Source organism: Heloderma suspectum, chromosome 1, assembly GCF_057233095.1.
Source record: "Heloderma suspectum isolate Gila_16-S chromosome 1, 16-S_ref, whole genome shotgun sequence".
In the NCBI taxonomy this organism is placed as follows: Eukaryota; Metazoa; Chordata; class Lepidosauria; order Squamata; family Helodermatidae; genus Heloderma; species Heloderma suspectum.
In genome coordinates this window covers 107,117,981-107,141,087 of record NC_139458.1, presented here as the reverse complement: position 1 = coordinate 107,141,087, position 23,107 = coordinate 107,117,981, and the positions used below count along the sequence as shown (strand labels likewise).

At 42.0% G+C, this 23,107-nt stretch overlaps 1 protein-coding gene across 2 annotated transcripts in view; it reads right to left on the bottom strand.

The window, feature by feature from the left end:
• The window catches only part of DNAJC24 (DnaJ heat shock protein family (Hsp40) member C24), a 71,800-nt gene that overhangs the window by 23,382 nt on the left and 25,311 nt on the right, over positions 1-23,107 (bottom strand). For both annotated transcript variants that reach the window (XM_084853143.1, XM_084853132.1), the window contains exon 3: positions 7,746-7,884. In XM_084853143.1, the coding sequence (XP_084709269.1) occupies positions 7,746-7,884 (139 nt within the window). The remainder of the gene's footprint in view (positions 1-7,745; positions 7,885-23,107) is intronic.

Below are 23,107 nucleotides of genomic sequence, written 5' to 3'. Positions count from 1 at the left end.
GGATCCAGTACAGAAGTGGTTGCACGAACCTGTCCAAGCACCTTGTCAACGTCCTCAAGCTGTACCAACTGAAACTCATCCAGGAGAACAGGACAAGGCTATGCTCTGGATACCTCACCAGATTCACTTGCTATAACACTGGAGTCTAAGTCCAGGCAGATGCAAGAGATCTTATCCTGGAAGTGCCTAGCAAATGCATTACAGCGGGCCTCAAAGGGATCTACAGTGTCCTTAGGGCCGGCATGTGATAGCCTCTGGACGACTCTGAAAAGGTCCGCTGGGCAGCAGACAGAAGAATCAATAGAGACAGCAAGATGATAGTTTTTTGCTGCCCTCACTGCCCCTGAATAAAGTTTACCATAGGCACATACCAGCATTTGATTGCATCCACTAGGAGTTCTTCTCCATCTGTACTTAAGCCATCTCCTGTTTTGTTTCATCGCTCTCAGCTCTGGGGTATACCACGGAGCAGTTCGAGCTCTACTCAGGAGAGATTGCTCAGGAGCAATCATGTCAACCACCCGGGTCATTTCTGCATTCCACAGATCAACCAGGGTTTAGACAGGAGAGCCCACCATATCAGCCGGAAACCTCCCCAGAGTCCTCTGGAAACCATCCAGATCCATTAGCCTCCGGGCTATTCAGACCATCTGAATAGGTCCCCCACCCTTGCGGAGGGGAAAAGCTGCTGCAAGTCTAAACCTCAGCAGGTAATGATCTGACCAGGGCAAGGGGACTGATGCAAAGTCTTCCACCTTCAGACCACCATCTCCATGTCCAGTTGCGAAAACCAAGTCTAGAGTATGCCCCGCTACATGCATCAGGCCGATGACATCTTGAGCCAGTCCCATGGTCGTCATGGAGGCCATGAAATTCTGAGCTACCCCAGACAAGGTGCCCTCAACGTGAATGTTGACATCCCCCAGAACCAACAGTCTGGGAGATTGCAACAATGCACCAGAGACCACCTCCGTCAGCTCAGATAGGGAGTCTGTTGAGCAGTGGGGTGGACAGTACACCGACAGAGTCTCCAATCTGTCCCTCTGGCCGAACACAAGGTGCAAACACTCCAGACCAGTAGCCACATAGATAGGGAGTCTGCAGAGGGAGATGGAGTTCCTAAAGACCACAGCAACGCCCCCTCCCTGGCCCTCAGGTCTTCCCTCATGCTGAACCAAGAGACTAACTCCTCCCTGCTCACCCACCCAGGTCTTGGTTATACAAGCCAGAGCGGCTGCCTCATCCACTATTAAGTCATGGATGAGGGAGGTCTTACTTTGAACCAATCTGGCATTTAAAAACAGCATCTGGAGACCTGAGGGCAGGCTGACAGGGCAACCACCATGCCTGCGGTTGGGGGAAGGGCCGGAACACGGCACAGCTGTTAACTGTCTGGGCTGTGTTCCCCTAACCTGGCTAGCCCTCCTCCCAATGCCATATATCCCTTGACCCATAACCACACTAATTGAGGCCCCTCAAGTGCCCCGACTTGGCCATATATCCTCTCACCCAGACACATAACAGGATCCTAAGCAAAACAGACAAAAAACAAAGAACAACTAACACCCACACGTAGAAGCAACAAGAACCAGTCAACCCAGTGTTAGGGGGGTGGCCCTTGCCCTTGCGTCTCCCCTGAAGCAGCTCCCCCCAAACGGATGACCCCGCCTTCAGCGTTGCTGCCACCCCGCGTCAGAGCTGGGCAGATAAGAGTCTTCCGAGGGAGCTCGGGCCCAGCTGGCTCGAATCAGCTCGGGGGGAGATTTTTCTTTCTCTCTTCAGCTCCAGCCAGGGGGGTAGCTTCTCACTGGCTGCTACACAGTCCCAGGCAGGGCCAATAAGGTGGTAAGTTGGCCCACCTGCCTCTGCTGGATGTCCTGGCTGCCTTCCCCTGCCTGGTCCAGGCTTTGAATGGCTGACTCGGCATCAGAGCTGGGCTATTAAATGTCATTGTTTAGGTTTAGGCTGTTAAGAGTTTAGATTTATTTCTCTTTACAATCTTTTTAAAGGAGGGCAGGTACATGCAAGGGCCATAAGAACATAAAAAAGCCATGCTGGATCAGACCATCTAGTCCAGCATTCTGTTCTAGGTGTGGTGACCAGAACTGTACACAGTATTCCAAGTGTGGTCACACTACAGATTTGTATAAGTGCAGTATGATAGTGGCAGTTTTATTCTCAATTCCTTTTCTAATTATGCCTAACAAGGAGTTTGCCTTTTTTTACAGCTGCTGGACACTGGGTTGATATTTTCATCAAGCTGTCCACCACAGTCCCAAGATCTCTTTCTTCGTCAGTCACCACTAGCTCAGATCCCATCAGGTTATATTTGTTGGGATTTTTGTCCCAACGTGCATCGCTTTACACTTGCTTACATTGAACTGCATTTGCCATTTAGATGCCCATTCTCCCGGTTTGGAGAGATCCTTTTCGTGCTCCTCACAGTCCCTTTTTATTTTAACTACCCTAAATAATTTGGTGTCATCAGCAAACTTGGCCACTTCACTGCTCACTCCTAATTCCAGACCATTTATGAATGAGTTGAAAAGAATTTGTTCCAATACAAATTGTTCCCTGTGGGGCCCCACTATTTACTTCCCTCCATTGGGAGAATTTATCATTTATTCTTACTCTCTGCTTTCTGTTCTTTAACCAGTTACTGATCCATAAGAGGACCTCTCCTCTGATTCCATGACTGCCAAGTTTGCTCAGGAGTAATTGGTGAAGGACTTTGTCAAAAGCCTTTTGGAAGACCAAGTAAACCAAGCCTATCGGATCACACCTGTCTACATGTCTATTGACAGCCTCAAAGAACTCTCAAAGGTTAGTGAGACAGGACTTACCTTTGCAGAAATTATGTTGATTCTTTTTCAGCAGGGCTTACTAAATTTATCTTTAATAACATTTTCAACCAATTTACCCAGAGCAGATGTTAAGCTAACCAGCCTGTAATTTCCCAGATCCCCCGTTTCCCTTTTAAAAAACTGGTGTTACATTGGACATCTTCCAGTCCTCTGGTACAGAGGACTGGACATCTTAGGGACATGTTGCATATTTTGGTTAGAAGATCAGCAATTATATATTTGAGTTCTTTAGAACTATAGGATGGATACCATCTGGTCCTGCTGACTTATTTGCTTTCAATTTATCAATAAGATTGAGAACTTCATCTTTTGTCACCACTATTTGCCTCGGTTTCTCAGATTCCCTTCCTGAAAACATCAGTTCAAGCAGAGATATCTGTCCTATATACTTTGCTGTGAAGACAGATGCTAAGAATTCGTTCAGCTTCTCCGCAATCTCTTTGTCCTCCTTTAGTACCCCTTTACCTCCATTGCCATCTAGTGGTCCAACTGCCTCCCTAGCTGACTTCCTGCTGCTGTTATATTTAAAGGATTCTTTATTGTTGGCCTTGATATTGTTAGCGATATGCTCTTCGAAACACTTTTGTTTGCATCTCTTATTGTCCGCTTGCATCATCTTTGTGCACGCTTGTGCTCCCTTTTGTTTTCCTCACTTGGGCAAGACTTCCATTTTCTGAAGGAAGTCTTCTTTCCTCTAATAGCTTCCTTGAAGTTGCTCATTAACCATGCCAGTGACCTCTTGTACTTGGTGCTACCTTTCCTAACCTGTGGTATACATTTTAGCTGAGCTTCTGTTATTGCGTTTTTTAATAACCGCCAAGTATATTGAAAGGACTTAATCTTCTTGATTCCCTTTTCAACTTTCTTTTCACCAGGTCCCCCATTGTAGAGAAGTTTCTTCTTTTGAAGTCAAATGTGACTGTACTGGATTTCCTGGGTAATTTTCCACTTAAATATATATTAAATCTGATAGCATTGTGGTTGCTATTTCCAACTGCTTCAACAATTTTTACATCTTGTACTAGGACCTAGGCAACACCACTTAGGATTAAATCCAAGGTCACCTCCTTTCTGGTCAGTTCAATGACCAACTGTTCTAGGGCATAGTCATTTAGGGCATCAAGAAATTTAACCTCTTTGTCATGACTGGAACATGCATTTATCCAGTCAACGTGGGAGTAATTGAGATCACCCATTATAACAACACTTCCTCTTTCAGAGGCCTCCCTGATTTCATTTTCTATCTCAAGGTCACCCTGAGCATTCTGGACTGGGGGACGATAGCATGTTCCTAGCACTAAAACAGTTTTGCAGCCTGGTATTGTCAGTCACAGCACTTCTGTGGAAGAGTCTATCCCTTTTAGTTATTCTAGTCAGCTCGACACTGTGCCCTCTTTGATGTACAGAGCAACACCTCCCCCAGTACACTCTTCTCTGCCTTCCTGTAAAGTTTATATCCAAAGATGACCGTATCTCACTGGTTCTCTCCAATCTACCAGGTTTCAATAATGCCCACTATATCCAGGTTCTCCTTTAAAACCAAGCACTCCAACATTCCCATTTTGGCTCAGATGCTTCTAGCAAATTTTGGCTGGCTTTGCCTGTTAACCAAAAATTAGTTGTTGCCAGGACCCTTCCTCTTCCCCAGGCAAGTCTTGTCCCTGACTGTGTGTTGCTTTACAGAGGTGCAGAGCAAGGTTAGGGAAAATCATCTGCCCTCCTCCCAATCTTGGACAGGGGAGCAGTGTGGATGATCTTTCCCAGAATCTTAGTGCACTTCCAAGGTACTTTAAATACCACAGAAGCACATTGCTTAAACAAGTCCCAGCCCTCCTCTCCATCTTGGAAAGGTCTGAGGCTTGTTTTGACCTGGGGCACCTTTGAAGTACAAAGTCAAAAGGGCAAGCACCCAGCTCCATCTCAGAGCTAGAGAGAGGGATGGATATTGTTCCTACATCTGAGCTGGGCTTCCAAGGTCCTCCAAAACCCAATGAAATTGCAGGGGCTATCCACATGCCCCTCACCATCTGCAAGGTGGAGGGAGTTATGGCGTATGTCATTCTGGCACTTCTGCTTCTGAGCCCCTGGGAAGCACAGTGTCAAGTGAAATCCCAGGCTTCCTCCCAACCTTGGAGGTAGCATCCACAACTTAGGAAGTTACCTTATATCAAGTCAAACCATCTGTCCATCTAGCTGGCAGAGGCTCTTCAAGGTTTCAGATGGAAGTCTTTTTCAGCCCTTCCTGGAGATTGAACCTGGACCTTTCGCATGCAAAGCATGTCATCTATCACTGGGTATAGTGATAGACGACTGAGGCCTCAGCCTCAGTAATGCAGCTGTAGGGACAACCCCTTCCCCGCTCCAGCTCAAAGGTTGAGAGGAAGTCTGAGGCTTTGTCATGCTGCCAAAGAGTTGCAGAACGCTCACCATGGCTATAAACTATGAAATTCACTTCTGCAAGATGTAGTGACGGCCACCAACTCAGACAGCTTTAAAAGGGGATTAAATAAATTCATCCTGCTTGTGGGCTTCCCATAGTTATCTGGTTCACTAATGTGGGAAGCTGGGTGCTGGACTAGATATGCTTTTGACCTAATCTAGCAGGACTCTTCCTACATTTCCATAAGATGCCATCATCCTTCAAAAACTGCTTTCTCTTTTGACAGTGCCTATTGCTGTTCCCCACCCCATCTACACTCCTGATTTTGGCAGTCACTTTCCACCACTGAACTGTTAGGTAGTTTTGTGATTACTCTTTCCAGTCTCAGAAACTAGTGTTGTCAACATTAAGGAAAAGTCAGCAGTGTTTTGGAAAGGGTCTGCACAGATTATTTAGACATCAGGAGTCTAGTCATCTTGATATGGGGAGATAGTGTTAGTTCAGTGTTAGCTCAAGCATTCCAATTATAGTTGAATAAGATGCTAAATCTATTAAATGGAAATGGTGTCTTTTTGGTATATTTGTTTATTATAGCCAATTAATTAATTATTTTTTATCCTGCCTTCTGCCAAAAAGTGATGCTCAAGGTCGCATATAAAGACTAGAACACAGAATGTGCTTTGAAATTGTATAAATAAGTGAATGCCCAGTTGCTGACACTGAATTTAAGGGAACTTAAAAGAATTACAAAACAAAACTCTCAATAAAAAATATTTTGTATATAGTAACAGACATTTAACACATCAAATTTAGCAGAAAACAAAAGCTGTGAGTCCATCCGCATCCTTGCTGCCATTCCACTGATTTTAACAAAAGTTACACAGAACTGCTACTAAGCAACCTCTCTTTTCCAAGACCCTTGAAGCCTCACTAGAAAAACAAGGGTTGTACAGCATCAGTGCAGATTTCAACCAAAACAAATTTTACCCACTCTTTTAGTACAAGTGGATCAGCTATGAACATTTCAAAAAGCAAAACTGGGAAAGCTTCACATACACAAAAATCAAAATAAAAAACAAACTGTCATTCCCTGCATTGCTGAAAGGATGTAACGGTTAATTGACTGAACTGGCTTTTATGGTAGGGTGTCTATTTCAAATCTAAGTACAAAATGGACTGAGAGAAACAAAGCAATTTCTGCCAATATTTACAAAAGGGAAACATTCCCTTAACCATAGCTTCAAGTTGTTAGTTTTCAATAAAACAAAGTACTGTTTTCCATTAACTAATTCAAAAATAATTTTACTTATTTAAATGTTTAAATTTAACACACAACAGCCCAAATAGTACATTTTAAGAAAATGAAATATAAACTGCAAATAATTCAGGAGCAAAAATAAGCTGTGTGCACAGTATATTATTCAGTCGATTATGTGTATCTGCCAGCCACGCTGACTAAGCTTTTGTTTCTCAAATAAAATTGTGGCAACCTTAGCAGCAGGGAAGTTGAAACAGCAAGAGAGAAAGGTTTGATGGTGTGCCAACGTACAATGGAAGGGAATTCAATAACATGCTGCAGAGACAGTGAGCTTTTATCAGACACACTGAAAAGTGGTGGTAGCTACACGTCAATGCTGGACCAGAGTGTGTTACTGCAGAGTGCGACTGAGTGTTTTCCCCACAGGCAATACACTATTATTGACTCCCCCCATTAACATGTAGGGTGGATATACATTTATTGAAGGTTCTAATGGAAGGCTGAGGGACTCCTATCCTGAGGCCAGAGCAGAAAGACAGCCTATCACTTCATGTAATGGTAGTCCATGTGTGACAGACCTGACCTACATTTCCTCCTTTCTTTCTCACAACAGCCTGTCACTGTTTTAAGATGCTATTTTCCGAGATGTATAAAAAAAGAAATGCATGCTGGAACTGCCTGGTTAATGTGTTTTACTGGAACTTTATTTATAACTTGCTTCCTAAGGAGTACTTATACCAGAGAGATGCATTACGAAAAATATTTTAAAATAATGTTGATTCATAAAGTGTTGAAGAAAGGATGATTATGAAGTGTTTACAAAACCATATGCTACAGTATACCTTTGACGTAAATTACTGAAAACCTATATCTAAAATGCAGCAACAGAATGTAGCAAAGGGCATAACTCAAGTAATTAAGAACATTTAATGAAAACGCTTTAAATACTGTCAAATGAAGAACAGCTAAGCGAAGTCATTATTATCGAAATTCAATATTCATTAGAATTAATAGAACAGTTACCATCTAATGCTTTGTCAAAAGTAATTTAATGTTTTTACCACCTAATGGATGTGTAGTAATCAGTATAAATAATGCATCTAAATATGGAAGCAAGATCAGAGCAAATGAGGTGTTTCAGTTGAATAAAAAGCATTTAGAAAAAACACCACTGAGCTACCACTCCAGCTTCTGCTCTCAAGAGCTGCTGCTGCTGCTACAGCACTCCTCGGCAGGAACCTACCATGCCGCTGCAGGTCATAGTCTTTTTTTGTCTCTTCATTCCCTAGAATTTTCCACGCTCGATCAATTTCGATGAACCTCTGCCTGCGCGCCTCCACTTCTCCTGCTGACACATCTGCGCTCTGTTTGTCTGGATGATACTGCCAATCAACGAAAGGAAGGGGAAAAGGGGGGAAAAATGAAGGGGAAAATCAATAGTAAATATGAGATCTATTTTGAGGTGTATGGAGGATATAAAGGTCTGAACTATGGTGCCAAGGAAAACAAACAAAGGAAACAGCATTGGCCACAAGAGATTGCTGCCAGGTTAATTAGACCACTGGAATAGCAGCAAATACACCAGTGGCACAAATGTCACAATGTGCACTGACAGCATTTTCTGGATAATTTGCTGATGGAATCATTGGTCTTATGGACAATTTACCTAGAGAGAATGACTAATGCAAACAGAAATAGGTACACACAAATAAATACAAGATAGAAGTAAGGTGAAGATTATAGATATGACTATTATTTTTGACCAAATGTAAAGAACATAAAATTGTTGTATAGTTACTATATACCTAAAATAATTGCTTATTTTTTATGCTTTGAAGTTGAAACAATAAACAGAAAACACAGGTATGGATATAAATTTGCCACATAAGTAATTCTATTTCTGAAGCTATCATTCATCTTCTTTAAGCCCTTCCAAATTTCTAAAGTCATGATTCACTGGATACAACATTTTGTGTTGTTTTCAGTTTTGAAATAAGTATTTGAGGACAGGGCTAAAAGGCAACATGTGTAAGGGCAAAATAATATAATACTTTATTATTTGCATTAGTGTTGCTAAACACTGCATTGTACAGTTGTGTGTGTGTGTATGGAATATACTAAAATTTCAAATGGTTGTATACTACAGGCAATAGAAACCACCTCCCAAAATAGCATGACTGTCACTGTTCATTCTTTCAATTAAAAAACCCTTCTATCCTATATTAACTTGATTTGAAGCACCTGATTATACTATGGCTATGTAATAACTGATTATTACTTCATAGTAAGGGATACATTCTGAGGAAGCTTCATTCCTAAATTTACCACTTGAGTTTACAATTTGTAATATTAAAAGACAAAAAATCTAACTTCACATGACTACCAGTTCCTTTGCCTTCAGTTTGAGAGTCCACAAGGATTAGCTGAATATTGGTGCTTGAATACATTGAATTATATCAACAAGAATCAGAATTAAATGGATAAAGACCTTATTCCGCACATCAATCTTAGATCATAATGGCCAACTATTTGTTGCTTTCATCACATGATTTGGCAACTACTTTCAGTAGTTAGTGAGAATATGGACAGAGAAGGTTTTAAGTTTGTATTTCAATACAGAGTTCTTAATCTGCCTCAATACTTCCTGAATCTTTTCTTAGTCTCAGGAGATGACATCTGTGCAAACACGCAAATCGACTTTTCCCCCCCATGTGATCCCACATAAAGGAGGGATCATGTGGGGAAGTCTCAATGCAAAATGGGCTGCAAATGAAACAACTTGTTAGTAATTTTCATGATCTTGGGTTACTGGAAAAAAAAATGATGCTGGGATCACAGAAATGTCTACAGTTAAGACTTGTCTCCATATACATTTCAGTTTATGTATTCCATGCCAATGATATATAGTGAAAGACTGTGTAGAAAGCAGAAGACAGATTGCCTGAAAGTGTGACCTGGCGCTAATGTCCTGTCTGTTGAATGGGCAAGAGGTTTGACTTAACTCTTTGCTGACGGCCACCACCCTGATTCAGCTAAGGAGATCCATGCAAGGAAGCAGGCTGTGGTGCATATATCACTTGCTAGATCAGGAGACACGTTTGGCAAGTAGAGTCTGCACTGTGCAGGAAAGGTTATCTTATTTAAACATGATTACTTGTGCCAGCATGCGAGTGGAATGCATATTCAAATGTTCATTCCACTGAATATGTATCCTCACCTGCATTCTGGCACAATTAATCATGTTTAAATATAGTTTTACGAATAACCCTCAGTGACTGGTCCTAGGCTCTGGAAGTCCTGTCAAGGGAGGCCAGGCGATTTCCATCTTTGATATCCTTCCGCTAAGAGGAAGATACATTTTTATTGAGACAGGCTTTTGGCTTTTGAGTTTTAAATGTTTAAAACTCAACACCAGTTTTAAATGGTGCGTGCTGTTTATTTCTTTTTTATTGTGGTTTTGATAGGTTTTAATGTTTTAATTCTAATTTTGTATTTTATTTTATATTTTATTGTTGTTAGCTGCCTTGAGCATTATTTGTAGTGGGAAGGCAGTATATAAAATTAATAAGCAAGTAAACAAAACAAAACAAAACCAGAGCTGGATTGGAATCCACATATATTGATACATCCTGATTTCTAAGGAGGAAAAAAAAGTAATTAATAAAGAACTACTCATACCACCACTAAGAAACTTGTCTCTTCTATGAAGAACATTGACTTATCAAACTATACTAATTCTATACTTGCCTGACACAATAAAATCATAAATCACTGAAAAATGAGTATGTAATTTTTCAGCAGCACACCAACCAATGAATACAGATCAGTATTTTATCAAAATGGAGAATGTAGCAACTATCTTCTTCAGTAAATACTTCTGAAAATAATGGAAAGAGATTTTCCTGAAATTGATGGGATAAAAAGTCACTAAGTGGATTAAAAAAACCCACGCATGAAATTAGTTATTAGAAAAATAATATTTGTCATCTAATTATTAGATTAATATTAAAAATATTCACCTGGATTTTAGGAAAAGAGCAAAATAATGAGATATTTTTCTTGTTTTGGATAATGTTGCAATCATGCAGTCATAACACTTCCACAGGATATACATTTTACATAAAAATTCTTGCTATAGGAATAAACAGTACAGAGGTATACAACAGTTGTGCAACAATAATCTAATTATGTCTTTTAATGGTTTACATTTTTTGAGGTGATGTAATATAGATTTTTCTTTGACATTCTAGTGCTTTAGGATCCTTTTCTAAAGCGATAAATCCTCCAGAATAGCAGCATTTCTGTATTTTTCCCATAGAAGGTGTTTCTTTGCTCACTCACTCCCCTTTCCCATCCCATTTCCAAAAAGTGTTTATAAAATCAGAGCTAGAAAGATCCAAAAGGCATTTTGTCTGACCTGTTGCACAAGGCTGGAACACCTTGCCATCCAGCCACTCCAATAAATCAGTAGACAGAATCCATAAGTACTGTCACGAGCTGCACTGCTCTCAAAGCATCCATACTGTTATGAATGGAACTGGAGCAACAAAAATCAGATCTTAAACTTTAAAACAGTGCTGATGATATGACTGAATTAAATGCTATTCAGTTTCTTCTCTCTTCAGCTATGCTAAAGGATTTATATAGACATAATGTTTATAAATCTATTTACAATTACATTGGTTTGCGGGATGAAATTACTCTCATATATAAAACTGATTGTGAAAATATGCTAACACAATTGGGACCCTAATATAACTGGCACCAATAATCCCAAACATATAAGGAAATACCTAAGGAAAACTTTCTTCTAAGGTAAGCAAACAGTGATTGATATGTCCTTTACTTCATCCAGCAGCAAGCTGAAGTGCTGTTAGAATGTTCGGTGTGGGTTTCAGAGATTGAGAAGCAAATCCTGTTAATCTGTCTATTTAAAAACAAGCCTTTTTGATTTAAGGGCATAGACTAGTGATATTAAAAAAAAACTGGAGATGGCATGGTCTTTTAGTTCTAATGTGTAATCCATAGGCAATTTGGGGCTATCTAAACAAGAACTTTCTGCCAAATGAAGCTACCTGCAGAGGAAAACCACTTACAGAGGCCTTTCTCCAAGGGTCAATATAAGTGGAGGTTAGGCTGGTGGTGATTGCGGAAAGGTCTCTCTGCTGTGGCACTGCTAGAGAACCTAATCTTTTAGAACCTAATCTCCCTGGCACCACGCAAAGACCTTTTCATTTCCCCCAGACTTTTACATTTCAGTCAATCTTTTATGTTTAATCCTGATTTTTATTGCCTTGCTGCTTTTATTTGATATTTGCTTTTATTAGTATAATAGACCATTTTTTTTAATGTGGCATCCATCCTTGGAGTAGCAATAGCGAAGGGTGAAATCTAAACCACCTTCTTCTTCTTCTTCTTCTTCTTCTTCTTCTTCTTCTTCTTATTATTATTATTATTATTTTCTCTCTGTTGCACCATAAGGTGCAATATTAGATTTTCTTGTTCAGCATAGCAGTACAAATGTCATAGAGTCCTAATACAGTGCTGAATAAAGTTTTCATGGTGATCTATAGTATGGTGTGGATTTTGATAGCACTAGGAGAGTAAAACGTTATAGGCATAATTGTAATAATTAAGTTTAAGTTTATGTTATACCACTTTTTGGCCTGAAGGCCCCCAAAGCACTGCACAGAAGTTAAAATACATAAATAAATATTAATAGAATCTTGCATAGTTTTAAGTCAAACAACAAGATAAAGTACAGACATCTCAAGGATAACATGAGATTAATTATAATCATAGTACAAGCTCCTTCTTCCCAGCTCTAATGTAAAAATATTAATAGGGAGGTTTGTTTTATTTTGCAGTTGAAGGTATACGTATTCCTGGGAAACTCTAAACTAGCATTCAGTACTAGGGTGTAATGCTGAGATGTGTAGAACAACATATGCGTTCCAATATTTAAGTCCCAAGATTTTCTTTTAAATAGAAATGAATGAAAAATTAAAGCCAAAGTAAAGCAGGCAGTTTTATGAAGTTAGCATTGATTTTAGGCCAGGGCACCTAAAATGACTTCATAATTGCAAGCAACAGGAAAGGGAGAATGGATGTCATACCCTCTCACCTTGTAGCAAAAGGAACAACCAGCCTGTACATTTGCCATTGCAAGGCTGTGGACAGGAAGATTTGACTTCCTGTCCACATCCCTGCAGCACTCAACCAGCCACTCTCCCCCAGCATTTGCATCGCAAAAGGTCAGGGTGAGTGCATTGGGAAATGCTCACTGGAGGAACAGAGGGTACCTCTGACTAGAATCATCCAAGTGGCCACTCTCCTGCTAGCCTTTCCCAGTGGGGAAAGCCAGCAAGGTGTGTGTGTGTGGGGGGGGGGGGGGGGCAGGGATTGAGCAAAACTGGTCAGAGGCACTTGGCTCAGGGCTTCTCCAAGCAGCATTACCCAACTAGCATGCTCCCCATGCTCTCCCATCAGGAAAGCAATGAAACATAATACACCCAGTCTGTGAGAAAGTGCAGGATGCTTACCTGTAGTTCTTCAAGTGATCATCTGTGCATTCACACATATGGGCTCTGCACTTGCGCTGAGCCTCGTTCGGGAAACTTCTAAAGCTGAGGAACATTTTGGCGGGAACCCTCCCAAACTTTCCACTGCACATATCCCACCCAGCGGGTTCCCACCCATTCCCTTAGTTCCTTGAGCCTGCCTAGTGTGGCCTCAAATCCGAGGGATAATCACACCTCAGTACCAACATCAAATTCGACATTGACACTAAAGTGGGGACGGTGGGTTGATTGTGTGAATGCACAGATGACCACTCAAAGAACTACAGTTACAGGTAAGCAACCTGCATTTCTTCTTCGTGATCTCTCTGCATCACACATATGGGCTATTAACAAGCTCACTTACCAGTGGTGAGTAGCTGTCTCATGACAAAAGTGATGACAGCACGGCTCGCCTAAAAGCACAATCGGAACATGCCTTGACATCCAGTTTGTAATGTTTTACAATGTTGAGGGTTTTGACCACGTTGCTGCTTTACATAAATCTGACAGTGGCACACCTTTGTTGAAGGCTGTAGATGTGACAACTCCTTGTGTGGAATGCGCCCGAATATGAGATACGTCATAAGCTAAACCAATAGTCTGTACAAGCCATGAGGACAGCTTTTGAGAAGAGACAGGGAGTCCCTCCTTGGGACCACTGTAGCATACGAACAGTGGCTGCGTCTTAAGGCCAATGCCCTCTTTACATCCAGAGCATACAACTTCTTTCCCAGATTAGAAGATGGGTCTGGGAAAAAAGTCGGAGGTGAGATGTATTGACTGACATGAAAATCAGAGACCACCTTTGGTAAAAAGTCATCGTCTGGCCTCAGGTCAACCTTGTCCTTATGAAAGATCAGGTAGGGGTGATCAACTCGTAAGGCACCAATCTCACTAACACATCTAGAGGATGTGATGGCAACCAGAAAGGTCACTTTCTATGACAACATCTGAAGATATGTTGTGGCCATAGGTTCAAAGGGTTTCGAGAGAAGAGTGTGTAGAACAGCAGAAAGACTCCACTGAGGTACTATTGTTCTCACTGGGGGAGCCAAATGCTTTAAGCCCCACAGAAACCGACTAGTAGGGTAACTGAAACGAGAAAAACCTTGAACTTGCCCTCTATAAAAAGAGCTGTCAAGTAGACCTTTATGGACAAAAACTGTACACCTTGCTGAAACAAGTGATGCAAAAACAAAAGAACATGTTCAAACAATTCTGTAAGGGGATTGAAACCATGCAGAGTAGCAAACTTCAAAAATGACAACCACTTAGCCACATAGGATCGATGCGTAGCCAGTTTCCAAGCTGCGTCCAAAACTGCCTGGACTTTTGAAGGGAGCCAAGTACTGTTACTCACTGTGGAATTCTCCAGGCTGCGATTCTCAGGGTGCTGAGATCCAGATGCCAATTTCTGAATCCCTAGAAATCAGATCCGAGGAGCATAGAAGGTGAAGGAACTGCCTTTTTGACAGATGCAGCAGAGCTGCAAACCACGGCTGCCTTGGCCACCATGGAGTGATCAAAATGCAGTCCATCTTGTCGCCTGCAATCTTCTGAAGTACCGTTGAGAGAAGGGGAAAAGGAGGGAACAGAAAGAACAGTTCCCCATGCCATCAAGATTGAAAGGCGTCAGCCAGCAACAACTGACTAATCCCTGCTCTCAGGCAGAACCTCTTGCAAATTGCATTTGATAAAGTTATGAACAAATATGTCATTGGCCAACCCCATCTCAGGAAAAGACAATGCAAGATGGAGGTGGACATCTGCCATTCGTGGAATGATTTGTACGACTGACTCAGAGTGTCTGCCAGAACATTGTCTTCTCCAGAAATGTGAAGAGTGCTCAGAAGAATGTCCCATTGAATTGCCCATGGGAAAACATCCAGTGAGAGACTGACAAGTTTGGACGAATGCATGCCTCCTTGCTTCGCCACAACACAGCCATATTCTCAGTCAGAATTTGCACATGCTTTCCCCAAAGGTAAGTCTCAAATGCACACATTGCTTTCAAAACAGCAAGAAATTCCAGATAATTGATATGTTTTTTCTCCACTGCAGACCAAGTTACCTGAATCTGAAGCAGACCACAATGGGCTCCCCATCCCGAAAGAGAAGTGTCTGTTGTCAATATCCATGTAGGGGGTGTTTGAACAAACAGAATGCCTCGACACTGGTGGATGCAGCCACACAACCTAAGAAAGGAATCTGCAGTTTAGCCTGGAACGCTCAGGTGACAACATAGAGCAACCGTGGTGGAACTGAAGTTTCGGAGCAACCAGTTCTGTAGTGGTTGTATCCAAAGCCTTGCCCACTGGACAACAGTGACCATAGCTGCCATGTGCCCCAGTAGTGTTTGAATAGTGTGGGTGGTGACCCGCCGTTGAAAGTAAATGGTCTCCGCGAGAGCAATCAACTGATTTTGCTGTTCTCAAGGGAGATAAACGTGTGATACTGTTGAATCCAGCAGCACCCCTATGAATTGAAGCCATTGTGTTGGCTTCAAAGTTGACCTCCCTGATGACGTACAGACCCAGCGCTCCCAAAAGGTTCAGAACAGTCTCAATGGCATGACAGAGGGAATGTTCGGAGTCCGAGACAAGGAGCCAATCATCCAGGTAAGACTTTGTTGTCTTGAAGTCGAAGGTATGCACGCACAACTGCCACGCACTTTGTAAAGACTCTCGGGGCGGTTGCCAGACCAAAGGGCAGGAACCGAAACTGGAACATGTCAGTACTGATGATGAAACAGAGGTACCTCTGGTGGGCCTCTGCAATTGCTATATGGAAATATGCATCCTTCAGGTCTATGGCAGCAAAGCAAGCATCTTCTTAAAGGAGAGGGAGGATCGAAGCCATCGTGATTGCTCTGAATTTTCTGGGAGTAATACACTTGTTCAAGTTCCTCAAATCCACAATGGGACAGAGGCTTCTGTCCCGTTTCGGAACAGTGAAATCCTGGAAAAAAAACTGTCCTCTGGCTGGTATGGAAGAACTCTTTGAATTGCTCCCTTTTGGAGCAGGGTGGTCATTTCCAGGAGAAGGCCCTGTGACAGAGGGGTAACTCGAACAACACCCAGATGGGGAAGGGTGTGAAACTCTATCATGTAACCCCAATGGATTATCCTCAACACCCAGCTGTCCACTGTTATTGTTTTCCAGGTGGGCAGAAAACGTGCCAGAAAGGACCCAAAAAAAGGATGGCTGAGGAACATTGGACAGTCAAAGCCACTGCTTGGAAGAAGGGTCAGTCTTTCCATGACCCTGATGACACTTCAAAGAAGAAGCTGTCTGCTTCTTCTGCTGCAGAGGAGGCTGTTGCTCGGTCACATAGGGCTGATGATGGAACCACCTGCATGACTTATATTGGTGTGGTGGAGGCTGAGGACCCAAACCCATCTTTGGGGCGGCTGTCTTTGCCTTCTGAACAGAGTCCATCTGCTCATCAGTTTTAGCATTAAAGAGCCCTTCACCATCAACGGGCAAATCCTCAATTTGTGATTGAGGCTCAGGAGTTAAGCCCACAGATCACAACCAAGCATGCCTCTGGAGTGCAATCGCACCCACCATCAACTTAGTGCTGCAGTCAGCTTCATGACAGGAACTGTTAATCTGTTGCCGAGAGAACTTGACAGCTTCCACATGAAAAACTCTGACGAGGTCCCTTTGGTCCTCTGTGAGATAGGCACAGAGAGAGTCCATCTTCTCCCACAGGAACAGCTGGTATCTGGCCACCATGGCCTGAGAGTTCGCCACACAGAGACAGAGAGCCACCAAAGAATACATTCGCCTCCCTAGGAGAGCCAATTGTCTACCCTCCTTGTCAGCAGGCGAAGTATGAACCTTCTCCGACCACCCTTGTGACGATTCCACAATGATGGAATTTGGTCGTGGATGTGTAAATAAAAATGCCACGTCTTTCTCCTTTACGCGGTAGAGGGATTCAAGTCACTTAGACATTGATGCCATTGAAGACAGGGCCTTCCATGATTGCTGTACCATTTGAAGGAGGGTTGGGAGGAAAGGAACCACTACTGGTTTCGACAATTCAGTGTGGACTGCATCAAAAACCATGTCCTGAATATGCTGTTCTCGCTGCTGCACTTCAATACCCTGGGAGTGGGCCATCGTGGTAACCTGTTCAGCAAAATTAGACATTTCCTCTGAAGGAGATACCCCTCTTGCACCCCAGCTACCTCATTCAAAGAGGGAACGGATGGTGGAACGGAAGATTACAAGGGGGAATCGGGCTGGTAATCATCTGCCGAATTATGTAGTGAAGCTGGTCCAAGAACCAAGACTGGAGAAAGGATCGGTTGCATCACAGGTAAAGGTGGCAATTGCATCAGTTTGGCCGCTACTGACTTACTCTGTACCAACTATGACAAACGAGAAGGCACAGGTGGAGGTGGAACAAACTCATCTCCTATGGGAGGGTGAGAAAAAGATGTTGATGGGTGAGGGAGGTACCGAGGCGAAGCTGCTCCCAGGTATCTAGTACGATCATAGTAATTACCTCAATCCTGAGGATAAGACCAATCTTCAAAAGCATAACAACATGGAGGTGGGTAAGACCACTCAGAGATTCTCTCCCAGTCGTCATGAGGAGACCTGGACCTTTCCCTATACTGGCAATCATAACGACAGTCACCACAGGGAGACCTGAATGACTCCATAGGAGGGCAGTGGTGTTGTGGATCCTGAACAAGGGATGACGGCCAATGTTGAGAAGGCTCATCTCTCACTGAAGATGCCAACTTGTGATCTTCCAACGGAGAAATATCTCGGTCCCAAGGAATGGGCTGCGGAGGTGATATCTCCAAAATTTCACTTTCCGATGCCATAGAGATTGGCTCGACAGCAGGAACACCCGGTACAGATGAGAGTACTTGGATAGTTAATTCAGTAGAGGAGGGGGCACTGGAACTTTAGGTTTGGAAGCCTTATCCCCAACCTACTTCTTCCCTTGTTTTTTATGGCTATCTGATCCCGACTTTGGAACCTTAGCCTTTTTTGAACTCCTCCTTACTACCGAGAGTGTTAACGAACACCCCGGTGTCAGAGGATTGGTGCATTCAGCAGAACCTGAAGGAGATGGGCAGCCAAGGAGATGACGGCTTTGACAAAGACATAGGTGCTGCTGCCTTCTTCTTTACAAAGGAGTCAGCTGACTTCCCTGGATCTGTAGCCAACAAAGCCCTCTCCACAGCTCTGCTTTGAGTCTATCAGATATATTTTTCCATGCCTGTTTAGTGAACACCTGGCACAGAGGACAAGCTTCAGGTAACTGGCCTTCATCCAAACAAAAAAGGCAAAGAGAGTAAGGGTCTGTGGGGGGCAACTTACTCCCATGTTTGACACATTTGCAGAATGGGGCCTTTGTGGCCGTATGAAGACCACAGCCGCAGTAGATGACGACGGACAAACAGATGACGGATTTTTTTTTTAATGACAAAAAAAGTAGGAAGAAAATGACAAAAAGAGGAGAAACAGAAAAAACAGCAAAAGGACCTTTGCATCAGTGTAAAAACACTGATAAAGAGCTTTCCACACACAGAAAAAAGCTCCTGAGAGGCTACTGCTAGGCGGTCGAAAGAGAACTGAAGGAATGGGCAGGTACCCACTGGGACATACGCAGTGGACAGTGGGGGAGGGGTCCTGCCAAAACGTTCCTCAGCTTTCGAAGTTTCCCGAAAGAGGCTCAGTGCAGGCACAAAGCCCATATGTGTGATGCACAGACACCACGAAGAACTATTTACACCATATTACAAATGGAGGAAACTAGCAAGCCTTGAGTAAAAAGACTGAATTCATCCAAGTTCTTCATTTTATACTCTTTTTGTATCTGATATTAATATGTATGTGTGTATTTCATAGAACAGTCAACTGATGCCCACCATGTTGATAAGAACATAAGAAGAGCCATGCTGGATCAGACCAAGGGTCCACCTAGTCCAGCATTCTGTTCACACAGTGGCCAATCAACTGCCTGAGGGAAACCCACAAGCAGGACATGACTGCAATGGCACCCTCCCACCTATGTTCCCCAGCAAGTGGTCTACATAGGCATACCGCCTCTGATACTGGTGGTACCCTTAGGGTACCTACCGTGTCAAAGTAAAGCACACAGCACATAGGATGTGGTGTACAACAGTTCTGCCAATTTGTCAGAGAAGTCAAATCTCTGGGTGGGGAGGAAAAAGCCCAAGAAATACAATCTGCACTTTCTAATACCTCCCTAACTATTGGGTAAGGTGCTGAGATATCATGGGTAGTTCATTGATAGTTTAACTATGAATAATCTAACAGTCATGGTGGGGAAGAGTGTTGCCATTCTCATAATTTGCTTTGTCTGATGCAGTGAAAGTACAGTCTTCTACTACAGCAACAAGAGTGGCAATTTCTTGCTTCATAAACAGAGCACGGGTTCAGCACTGAAGACTGCTGCTACCCTCGATCTGGGGAAGGGTAAGCACAGAAAAAAGAAAGGATGAGGTATCCCCTTCCATAAGCGATAGATAAGGCTTCAGTACAAAAACAAACTCAAATCCCAAAGGGGATATTAATGTTATTACGATATGATCAGATTCTAACTGTAGTGAGGGCCCCACAAGCAAACTGTGAAAACTGGATACAGTATGAAAATAATCACCACTAGAATACTATTATGAACTGCACAATCATCATGATCATCCCTTTTAATACCTAACTTGGGTGGTTCTATTAGTTTGACAGCAAAATGGGGCCATCTAAAAATTAGTTGCACTTCCCTTGCCCTGTTTGCCACGCAAACTCTCCCACTCCCCATGGCAAGGCAGAAATAAAGATATCCCCACTAACCTGCACTGTACCACTCAGGTTCAAGGCTAGATGGTGAGCTCCCTACTCAACTAGCTCCCAACCTCAGCACTCGGCAATAGACTACAGAAGTTCAGGGCTATTCATCTGGCCCCACAAGTCTGGCCCCACAACGAGGAAGCTATTCATCTGGCCCCACAACTCAACAGTTTTATGCTATGAGGGGACATGTTTCCCAATATTTATCCCTCTTCTGCATTTCTTTGTGGGCCTCTAATTTGCAGCATTCTAAAGTCAAATTGCTTAAAAGTTTAAATAGCCAGGATTCAAATACCCCCATAACTGCCTATGCCACTTCCAGTTGGGCAGTTCTTGCAGTTTTTATTTTCGAGTGCAGTTTCTCATGCTACACTGGGTGCTGCTCTAGAGGGTCCTGCCCAACAATGAAGATTGGTCTGTGAGTGGGGGGAAACCAAGGGGCTGAGATAGGAAGAGGACTGAAAAGCCCGAGTGCAAACACAATATTATGTATGGTCCACCAGGTCCAGGCTATAGCATTTAATTTGCACTATGCATCTTAACATACAACAGGCAAGTCCTCTCACGTATATTCAAAATGCTGGAACATTCCCATTAATGTTCCTAATTTATTTTACTTTTTCATTTGCACTAAATAAACCCTGCAAGTATGAATTATTCAATGATTGTGTGAGAGCAAATGGTGCAAGGTAAGAAAAACACACACCACTAAAGCTTAAAATGCATATAAATGCTCCAGTGGAAGTATCAAAACAAGAGAATGAATGAGAAAAGAAGGCAGCTGAAAAGCTATCCTGAATAGCTATATCAGTGCAGGCTAGTGCAAACTACCTCAACCCTAAAACAGCTTGATTCGTTACCTTCTGCCATTGTCACTGAGCTGCCCCTTGTGTCCTTCAGTATAATTGGTTAATATTAAGCTAAACTGGGTACCATTAACCTTCCAAAACCAATCTTTGAAAATTCTTTGTATATGCTGAGTGATTGTGAACCTGAATGGTACCAACCAGAATGGTATTAAGAGGGTAGAGGAAAAGAGGAAAGGAGGAGTCATGAGCCAGCTAGAAAACAGCCTCTCTTTTCCTCTGGGGAACGTAGGGAGTGGCAGAAAGGGGATGACCAAAAACATAAAAAGAGTAAAAGTATATAAGCAGTTTTGTGCAGATGCAAACCTGTGGTGACCAAGACCCAATGTTCATGAGAGATTTCTGCTCACTCTGTTGTGATGCTAATCTTAAATCAGGGAGTTTCTAGCAGGGATGTGTCCCCCCCACCCCTCCTCCCACACAAATATATTTATTTATAAAGGCTTGGATCTGAGTAGCCCTTCCAAAAAACCACTAAGATTGTATCCAGAGATCCTGTAAGTAGATTTCCATCCATGAAATCACAGAAAGGGGAGGGGGATTTTTGCCAATTCTCTCTTCCCCTGGCAACCTCTTATGCCACTTCCTAAGTTGTTATGGAGGATCCTCCAACCCTGTGGAGCAGATTTTTGAGGGGCTGCATTGAGAATTGGCAAAAATCACCTCCTCTTCCTTTCTGTGATTGTGAGATTCTCAGAACAGAACTCTGCTCATGGGATTTCTGGATCCAACCCAACTTATTTTATTTTAAATAAATAATTTGGGTAACTAAAATAAAATAACAAAGAACAGCAAACAATAACAGTGAACAATCAAAGCAACAGATAAAAAGAAAATAGGCTGGTGACTAAAAGAAAAAATACAAATAAAAATCTGCAGCATCTACCTCACTATTTTAAACTTGGAGAGGCTCAACAGGACAGCCCTTTAAAGTACCAACTAGTTAGTTCCCAGCAAAATCAGTGGGAGCTCCTCAGCACTTCATAGGACCAGTTCCTTAGCCAAGCAAATCCATTTGAAGTGTTTTTCTTTAGCTACTATACAGACTTAATGACTTGCGCATAAAAGGTCTTGTACAACAGCTAGCCTGAAGCAACATTGCACTCTTTGCTCTGTGGCCTACATGGTTCATCAGGTCCTAATTAGGTAGCATGTTCTGTCAACGCTTTCATGCTTTTCTTCTATTAATTGATCGTTCTGCCAAATTAATGACATTGCTGTACCAGCTTTGAATTCCCTTAGCTCCTTTACCTGCGAGACACACGGAAGAAGAAAAATACTCCAAAAGGTCACAAGTTAACTGTCCCTGTTCAAAATCTGAACCCAACACTAAAAACACTATGCTGAAAGGTTAATTATATCTACCTTGTCTTCATCAACAACTCCGTTAGTCTAAAATATACTCATCTTCCCTAAATAAACACAAAATATAAAAGAACATAATCCATATACAATAGCATGAGCATGGATATAATTGCAAAGACTAAAAAGTGGCAAATCTTAATTTAATATTGATGCTTTTAAAAAAACACCAGGAAGTTTTTCACAAGACGCTTGATCAGAGATATCTGAAAATAGAGTCTAAAGAAAAGGAAAAAAGGATGGGGAAGGAAAGATTGCATGCAGTATTATTTAGCTTTGACTAATTTAAAAGGAAATTAACCCTAAGTGTGACATACTTCTAATTAGCAGGACACAATCACCTTCTCCAGTTGTTTAATAAAAAGAGTTTACACATACATGTGGAAATTTTGCATTTGGCCTCAAGGGAAAGAAAATCTATTGAAGTTGCTACTTTAGAAGGAAAAAGAAAGAAAGAAACATAACACATTTCTCAGGGCAACTACTGCAAGCACTTCTTCAGTGTATGTTTAAACAGCACTATTGTTAAGTCACCCTTATATACATTCAAATTGCAAGTATTATATCTTTATTTAAAAGTAATAATTTACTTGGCTTTTATTATATTGTATTTGGACAACTGCATTTTCAAGAAAGTTGCAAAACATTTTATAAACTTCACAATAACATATTTTAAATATTTAAGACAGATATTACAAACAACTAGAATATAAATAGGAGATATGTTTAATCCATTGTTACACTGTATTAGGACAAAAAGGAAAAAAACAAATCCCAGGGACAAAAAGTACCTGCACCAAATACAACACACTACTGCCACCTAATGTATACTCAAAAATTACTTTCAAAGACATTGACTTTTCTCTACACTGTTGATGAAAAGCAGAACTTTAACAATAGAACTATTTGTTTTACTTGGTTATCATCTTTTTAATTAATGCTTTCAGTTTTATAATTTCTCCTACCCAGATGTTTCTCTT